Below are 9,085 nucleotides of genomic sequence, written 5' to 3' on the forward strand. Positions count from 1 at the left end.
TGCTTTTTTCGTCTAAGGCTTTCACCGTTGGTTTCAAGGTATTCATTGAGCTTCGTGAGACAAGGTGCTAGTCTTTTTTCTTTGTCGGTCGTGTGATCATGCATCTTAATGTTGAAATGCCGTTCCTAATGAATCTGTATTCTAATGTACTGTGCTCTAACGTAATAACATCTACAAATAAAATGGGAAAGCTGTGCAGATATGTCACCATCGTGCCACGACTCTTTTCGTGTCTAAGAAAAATTCCGTAAGTGGAACCTTCACAAAGCATACCCCCAGCAGTGAATTTCTGGGAAAATCACTGTTCACATTGCTGAGTTTACGCTTACGGCGGACAGTTGCCATGGAAACGGAGAGATGCTCTCCGCGAGGCCACTTTACCGACGCACCACATTGACAGAAAACGTCTTTATTGCGCATCCTTTGTACCAAACATGCACAACTTTTTACAATGCACCGCGCTCAGCGGATTATCGATACATTCCTGGCAAGTATGCCCGTACATCCCTGTGGAGGACATAATGGATCCGTTCGACACCGTACTCACCACCCCAATCGGACACTTAAACGTGTGGAACAAAGACCTCTCATTTTTATCTGGTCTGAACAGCATGACGTACACCTTAGGCGCGAAAATCGGTATCAGGACGGCCAGACCGGACAGGCCTAACGCCGTGCACAGCGCCAGCTCCCTGTTCTCCAGATTGCCCTGTCGAACGGCAACGTACGCTATCCAGATGATCACCGTCGCGTACATCGAAAAGCCGATCATCTTGGCCTCGTTGAAGCTCGCCGGAACGTTGCGCGTTTTGATCGCGTAGACGGTGCAGAGCAAAATGACGACGAAATCGAAACCGAGACCCGCAAAGCGCGACAGATCCGAGGTGTCGCAAATCAAAAGTACGCGGTCCTTGGCGGGATAGAACAAGGTCGTGTTCGGGGGCTCCAGGATGAGCATCACGACCGATATGATAGCTTGCGTTAAAGTGAACAGAGCAGTGGCTATCAGCAGGGCCTTCGTGCTCATGAACCGACGTTTCTTGATGAGAAGCGCGGGTTCGCGCACGGCGAGAATTCGCGCGATTCGATTCGTCTTCGTCAGAATGGCGGCGTGGATCATGGTAAGGAAGATGGAGGGAAAGACACGTTCGGCACCGCAGATGATGGGAGAGGGCTTGGCCACGATGATGAAGGTACACAGGTTGCTGAGAACGATGCTGAACAGTATGACGAAGGATACTTCGCGCGACGACGCCTTCACGATGGGGGTGTTCAAGTTGATGAAGAATACGACGATGACGAAGACGGTGATGGCGCCGACGGTGAGGTTCACGGTGATGCAGATGATTGAGGAAGGGTCGCCCAAGCTGCGGGCTTGAGCCGGTATCATTTCGCAGCCTGAAAAATGGGAAGGTATAATCTATAGAGTTCGCGGGTGCTCTCCACATGTTGTGTCGCGTCTTCTTTTTAATTTCCGTGCTAGCACCGATAAGCGACAATGGGTACGAGCAGTGCATCATTTTTTGTCCTTGCCTGCCTTTGGAGGGACTTATGACGTCACTCAAGTCAGCCAGCCAGCAAACTTCGTCTAATCTATATGGTGGTGGTGGTGGTGGCGATAGGGCTTGCCGTTGTCGGCCTCACGTATGTGGGCAACGTCACGACTGACGCCCTGGGGGAATGTGCGTCCTGGGCCGACTTCTAAGGGAACTGTGCCGACATATGTCTGAAAGCGTCTGAGGGAAACCCAGGAAAAACCCCAGACAGCACAGCCGGCACCGGGATTCGAACCCGGGTACCTCCCAGTCACGACGTGACATGGCCAGCACGCTAACCACTGAGCCACAAGTGCTGTTCGCGGTGTGTTCGCATGTGTCAAAATTACGGCCACCAATAGCGGCTCTGAAAACCATGACCTAACAAGCGCAGCCAATCGCGAAGCACCTGTGCTTCACGGTTGGCTGTGCGAGTGATGTTGATGTTGATGATTGATGTTGATGATTGAGTGATGAGTGTGTTTTTGGAGCCGCTGTTGACTGCCGCAAGCCCATATAGAGAATAGAGTAACAACTGCTCTCGGATCATGTTATGGTCTAGTGGGACTGACGCCCCAAATAATCTTTCAAAATAACCGCGATATCTTCGATGATTGATCTTACCGGAGAGATCACTACGAGGTCGATATCCTCGAGGGCACTCTTCACAGATGTATTCATTCTGTGTGTAGTGGTTGTCACTGCAGCGAACGCATTGCCAGCAGCAGCTTATACTTGTTGCGTATATGGGCGCCTGCGGAGACAGATGTCAACCTCGTAAATAGTCGATGCACTTCATCTGTACCGTCTGCACAAGATATGTTTGGAGGAGAGAAACATAAAGCACTTTTATCGAGACAGCGCCCTCTCCAGCGTAAGAGCTCACCAGCTTCCGTGCTAGCTACCAGTCCACTGCTGCATCGCTAGGCCTCCGTCGCTAAATTTTGCGGAGACTGGCAAAAGAACAGCAACGTTTGGGCGTCCCTTACAGAACTGGGTCTACACACTTTGTTTCTGTGCCCACATCCTTGTCTCTGGACTGGCCCGAAAGTATCACCGCGCAGCGACCTTGGAGTAGGAATATATCTCTACCCGAGAAACGTCATCATGACGTTGGTAGACAGACTGAAACCGAAACAAATCGGAAGGGGATGGCTAGGTTCCGCGAGTGGGCACTTGTTCGCTGCCTCCTATTGAAAGAAAAGTAGGACCGAAGGTCGCGTCCCTTCCAGGGACCATCGTAGTCCCCTCAAGACCGTGGCTTTCGGGCGCAACCTTGTTCGCTCCCTGGCTTCGAGAGTAGTTCAACTCTACCAAATTGGTGGCGCTGTCGAACACTATGACATCATTTGTTTACAAACAGGGAGATGTCTATTTCCAGTATGGCAAGTGAACGCGTCAGAGGCAAGAGCTACGCGGATGATACGTCACGCTGACGTGCTTTCGTCGCGGCAAGAGATCGGACCTCCAAGCTATATATAACGTAGAATAGATTAAATAAATTGAATTGGGGTTCGTGAACGAAGCAGGATTTGCTAAGCTTTCATACGGGATCTTCCATTTCGAGAATGACGTAAGGAACTTGTCAGAAGGAGAGCGTGTGTTACGTATCATTACTGTATCTATCATGAAGGCTTCGTCATCCCTCTCATCCCTCTTCGCTACCTTGACTTCTAGGCATAAAGAGAGTTGTACGGCGTCTAGGGTGTATACCTTGACCTCTCCTCTACCGCAAGGCAGGCTGCAAATAGACACCGGTGGTTTCTTCCCGTTCTGTCCCATCGGCTTATCGAGCATGGTCAGCTTTCCACCTTGCCACTGGCCTATCTTCACGTAGTCTCCGACGGAGTTCTTGGTCGGCCGATAATTCAAGATGTCGTATCTGTGTCAAAGGATAAAAACAGTCTTTACGTATTTTTACGATTCTCATGAGGCGTTGGAGTTGGAATTAGAAAATGAAATTATGGAGATGGTGGCTCCTACAAAACAGAGGAGCTGACTACTCCGAAACACTTGTAAATGAAAATCAATAAGTCTGAATAGGCGCTGCAATGTCCACAAGAAATGTCGCACGCTCTCAGAAATCCCTCGACCATTCACTGAGGAGCTCCACTAAGTCTACGGGACGGTGGTCCAGTCTTGGTGGTCGGGTAATTATTCAACGGGGGCAGCGGAACTTCACGTATGAAACACAAAACCGGGAGCTTGCCCTGGAAAAAAGACCGAATATCTTAGCGTCAAAATCAGTTTCTCGTTTCCCAATCACATTGGAATGGAATACTTCGCAGTTTGGCGTTGAATTTATCCGCGGTAGAACGTTTCGAGAGGTTCAGTGCACCATTTGATTGTCCCGGTATTTCATCGTTCCGTGACAATCAGAATAATATTGTATGTTGACATGAGCGTGTGCAATACTAGCTTGTAATTTTCGATTAGTTGCTCATTGACTCTGAATGTATCCTTTTGTATTTTTGTGCATCTTGCTTGGCTCCTTATAATTCCTTTTAGAGTCTTAAATCAAACAACTTCATTTTTATAATGTCGAATGGGGAGTTTTATCGCCAGGGGCGAACTTTGATCACCTCTCAGTACCAGTCTTAAGTCGGCGCGAACAATGGCATTGCAACCAAGCTTAACTACAGTTAAGCTTGGTTGTGCAGCTTGAACACTGTTAAGACTATATAGGACTTACAAGGCAGGGTCTCCCGCGTGAGTTCCTGCTTTGACAGTGTCATTGTTCCAAGTGAAGCTGGTATTGTGAAGGTACTCCAGGAACTGCGATGAGTTGACGTGCATCGTGGTCAGACAGTCACGATCCGTGCTGTTCTTGCCGCAGTGAATGTGAAGCATGCTGTCCAGAGCGTACGCGACGAGGTAGATAGCCTTCTGAACCTGGTCCAGTTCCTGGACTTGGTGGTAGTTTTTACGCAGGTCCTCTTTTGCTAATCAAGAAGGAGGCAAGATAACGGATGTTAGAAAGGCGGCGATGATCACGCAAGTGGGCCCGGATGACGTTCACAGCATCCGTAAACGCACGATACATGCTATCCCGCATTTCCCAGAATACATCCGATTAATAAGTGAATTCATAAATTTTAGTCGTTGAGTAGTTGCAAACGCTGTCCTACAGGATGTTCGCCTGGTCGTATAATCCACCTGCTGAAACGGCATCTGTTTTGCTCTAGTTTTTTTTTAAATAAAAATTCTGTAACTAATAAAAACAAAACGCCCCGTATTTTTTATCTATAGAGCCCGCCCATGAGGCTGTCGTGCTGACCCACCCTCGCTTACCTGTGCACTTCTTGTCGTACCGCTGCCATCGGTTCGACTTGTGCGTGAAACTGCACCGGAAGTGCGTCTCCCAGAACTCTACAAACCACGGGTTCCTGATGTTGTTGTCGGGGTTGAGGGCCGTGAAGTAGCTGTCGAAGTTAGGAAGCACTGTGGCGTGAACTCGGACGACGATACTACCAGCGGCTTCCTTTTCCAAACCTTGAAACATGGATGGACTCGTACCCCATCTGTCACTGGAGACATAGCAAAGAACGTCGCTTAGGCGGAAGAAGCACATGCCTCCTTGGAAGCAAGGCGCAAGAAGCACAGCATGTCCGAGTGAAGCGTACAATACACTGCATCACTATACACTACACCTTCACTGCTGCGAGAGCACACTTCGTGCAGTGCTGGCTGCAGGGGCGCTACGAAATCTGTTTCATGACCTCTTTGAGCCCCGTACGCTCATGGAGCACGCTTGTGGACATGTATACGCAATGTTTCACGCGTCTCAAAGTTTACCTTATCAGTAGGGTGAAAAGTCCCGTAGCATTGTGTCTTTTGAAGGCTGCCAGAAGTCCCAGGACGTTCTGCGTTTCGCAAAAGCAGACAACAGCTGTTGCCTTCGTCTTCTCCAGGAGCCTTTCGAGGACCGCGTCGTAGTCTTGAGACCGAGCCTGTGCCGGCACTGGCTGAATGGTAGCAACACAGATGGATTTCTGCCAAGCTTTCGCCCTGAAGGCTTGGACCATGGCCAGCCCGTAGACACCGTTGCCTTGAATGTATAGCCAGGGTCACATTCGAGCCACACGGAGTGCGTGAAATGGACGTTACCTTCCGTGTAGACGGCAGAGACGTACGTCCACTGGAAATGCTTTGCTACGTCGAGCATCGCCATTGTCTTGTCGTTACTCGGTGGTTCGACGCTGACGAAGTACTGGTAAGGGGACCCCTCTCGGATGTTCAGCGTTGTACAGAATGCCAACTGTGGAACCATCAAAAGGAGTGTCACCGAGGGAATAACGTCGCTGGATGACGTCATTATGGAATAATTCGGTGCTTCCCCAGCTCCACGAGTGATTTTAACCAAGCCTCACTGAGCATTCGCAGTGCTGTTTAAGCACCGCCTGAATCGTGAATAGTGGCTCACGGATTTTTCACAGACAACTTCATGCCGGGAGCAATACGCTTCGTGACTATGTGGGCGCAGGCGTAGCCAGAGAGGGGGGGGGGAGGTGTTCTGGGGGTTCAAGCCTCCCCTCGAAACGGTACCATTGGTAGCGCATTTGGGAGAGGTACACGAGGAGCAATCCTCCTCTCCCATGTAAAGTCTCCATAGAACCCCTCCCGAGATATTTTTCTGACTACGCCGCCGGTCTTCCGCTTACACTACTTATTCCGCACTAACTACTAATTACACATAATTACTAATACTAATACATACATACTAATTACACTACTTGTTCCGCTTCCATCAAGGCAATGGCTCGCAAGTGAGTGACGTAGACGCCTGAGTCGTTTCTAAGGAGCGAACGACAAAAAGAAATCATCCGTTCTCAACTCACTTTTTTTTTCTTTTTTCAGTGTTCCATCATACCCCTTCACTTCCTCGTGTACCGTCCCCCACATTCTTAACTCTTGACTGGCCCACCTTCTCCTTCTCCCTGGACTTTACTCAATCGGAAGTCTGAACCTGTACTCTCCTCTCCCTTCCCTTGAACTTCTCATCTGTTGCCTGCTGAGTCTCCCTCACTCGTGCACTCCTCCTTCCCGCCTTGCCCTCTAACTAGATGTCTTACTGAGCCCCGCGTAGCCCGGCTCCGGAATTACGTGTATATTTGTTAGGCGAGAAATCCACAATGCCTCTTCAGAGTACGCCATTGCCCTCAACGAAACACCAAAAGGACTACCTGCCTGTGGAATCTCGAAGAGCTGCAGTAAACTCTGCACTTCCAGGGTCCCTCCTGATGCGGACGGGCCGAGCACCGCAACGAGATCGTTCTTCTTACCCGAATGCCTTTCGCTCGCGATTACATCAGGATGACTGTGAAAACAAGGCGTTCATGTTAATCCCCATTCCGACCCAGATCCAGACCACATGGATCTGGACAGTAGACTCGATACTTACTCCAGTGTGTATGGATAGGGTAGATCGCGGTAATTGGGATCGAACCACGCCGAAAGACCGATATATCTGATGGCTTGCTCCAGGGCTATGGGGGTATAGCCGCACGTATCTCGTACCTGTAGGCCTAGTCGGGTGTGAGGGAGTAGGTCACTACGGGAGTTGATTTCGTCCATGGCTTGCAGGGCTGCTTCCATGCGGTGGATTCCCATGTCTTCCCAAATGGGGCCGCAGTATTGCGTCTGCAATTGGGGACATCAAATGTTGTGGGGACAGTGTATGGACCCCACCACCGTAGCCTCGAACAATGATAGTGACCCAATAAAGCCACGGACGGGCATGCACTGCGAATGGCCATATAAAGCTGCCCCCTCTCCCGTTGCCGCCAGAAGCTCTGTAAAGAAACAAACAAACAAACAAAGAAAAAAAAACGAGAAGAAAAAGAAAAAGAAAACCCTTCTTTGCACTGCGCGGAGATGGTAAATTCAAATCTCCTCATTCTCGACTTATACACTGTCTAACTAACCTGCCAGTTCCTGCCGTTTGGCGCCCTCTCCTGCGACGGCGCCCTGGGCAGCTGCCCGTCTCGCTCCCCCGTCGCTACGGCTCGGCTGAGGGGCTTCATTTGATGTGAGAAGGGAAATAAGTAAGCTGCCCTCCCAAATGGAGGTATTAAAAAAAAACAAAGCCGACAGAAACAGAGCTAAAAGCGCGACTCCAAACGGGGAACTTTCATGCGGTGGAGCATACAGGGGAACAGCTCACTGTAAACTGAAAAACACCCTTATGGGTGTAAATCGCTTGTCCTATGTTTGACTCCTCTTTTTACACCGTATGGTCTGGAACACTTTTTTTAGAGGGTGTATCCCGTGTAAAACGCCCTTTGAAAGGGTGCTTTTCCTTGAAAATGCCGTCTTTTGCAGCCTTTATACACCTTTTTAGGAGGGTGTTTAACGATCTTACACCTTCCTAAAAGGGTGTTTAAAGGGTGCAAAAGAGGGCATTTTCAAAGAAAAGCGCCCTTTCCAGGGGTGATTTAGACGGAATACACCCCCTAAGAAGGGTGTTCCAGACCGTGTACGGTGTAAAAAGAGGTGTCAGTTATAGGACAAGCCATTTACACCCATAAGGGTGTTTTCCAGTTTACAGTGTACTGTGGTGTGACTATCGGAGAGAGGGACGAAGTCTCTCTCGTGGTGCCAGAGTTTCTATGCGCGGTGACTTCCGAACGCGAAGACGGGTCAGCGTTAGGACTTTGCCTGGCATATTCAGGTGGCGAAACCACATCATCAACGAGATTGTTCAAAAAGTGGAAGAATATATAGTTTCGCAGCCTCTTCACGAAGCACATGACCAGTACAATGTGAACTTACCTGGAAGCTGTCTTGCGTGTAAGAGTACGGTGAACGGTGAATGGGTAAAAGGGCGCCAATGAGAAAATCTTCGGGAGCACTGTCCTTGTAGTATAAGGAAGCCACGGCGCTGTTGGATACCAGGACGAGCCATAGTAACGTCACCCGGGACGTTAATGTGCTCCTGGAGCACGTCCGCGACGACTTCAACACCGTCATCTGCTGCCGGTTAACGGATCAAAAATAATCTTCGGCAGCATCTGTTAAATTCGGTGACGATTCCGTGAGAAAGACACTGACCCGTGACTCAGAGATATACGGATTCTGGAAAATAACATTGCACGTGTGTCAAATGAAGTACGTGTACGTCGAAAAAAAACTGCGATCCTAATGATAATCCTAATGTTTTTTTGTAATGCATCATAATGCTTTTGTATACAGTGCAGGGCAATGAAAGTACAGTCACGAATGTTAATGAACAGTTAAAGGAGCAGTTAAATGATAATCTATAACTTTTTAATTTTTTTTTGCTGCGGCTTGTTGCGCAATAAATAGGCACGCGCACACTATAGAGCACGCGAGAGAGACAGAGAGAGAGAGAGTTTTCAGATCAGGACACTCTCTAGGAACCCTCTACTTATACGCTGTGCAAGTGCGTCTCTGCGCATGAGAGGAGGCAGTGAGAGGGAAGAGGGAGGGCGACGCCTTAGCCAATGGGGCTTCTCGAGTGGAGTAATCGGGAGAGGAGATATGCGCAGAACGCTCGGTTACTTGCAGAGCGTATTCAAAGGATGTGGGAG

General features: G+C 49.3%; 1 protein-coding gene across 1 annotated transcript; it reads right to left on the bottom strand.

The window, feature by feature from the left end:
* Positions 1–393: 393 nt before the first annotated feature.
* On the bottom strand, positions 394–6,731 carry LOC135389847 (metabotropic glutamate receptor 1-like). The gene is made up of 8 exons (XM_064619883.1): positions 6,719–6,731; positions 5,643–5,793; positions 5,331–5,583; positions 4,827–5,062; positions 4,228–4,477; positions 3,249–3,417; positions 2,160–2,289; positions 394–1,398 (listed from the first exon to the last, which is right to left on the bottom strand). Exons 2-8 carry the CDS (start codon positions 5,704–5,706, stop codon positions 410–412), a joined length of 2,091 nt encoding a protein of 696 aa, XP_064475953.1. The 5' UTR covers positions 5,707–5,793; positions 6,719–6,731; the 3' UTR covers positions 394–409.
* Positions 6,732–9,085: the final 2,354 nt, after the last annotated feature.

The sequence above is a fragment of the Ornithodoros turicata genome, chromosome 3 (genome assembly GCF_037126465.1).
Source record: "Ornithodoros turicata isolate Travis chromosome 3, ASM3712646v1, whole genome shotgun sequence".
Classification (NCBI taxonomy): domain Eukaryota; kingdom Metazoa; phylum Arthropoda; class Arachnida; order Ixodida; family Argasidae; genus Ornithodoros; species Ornithodoros turicata.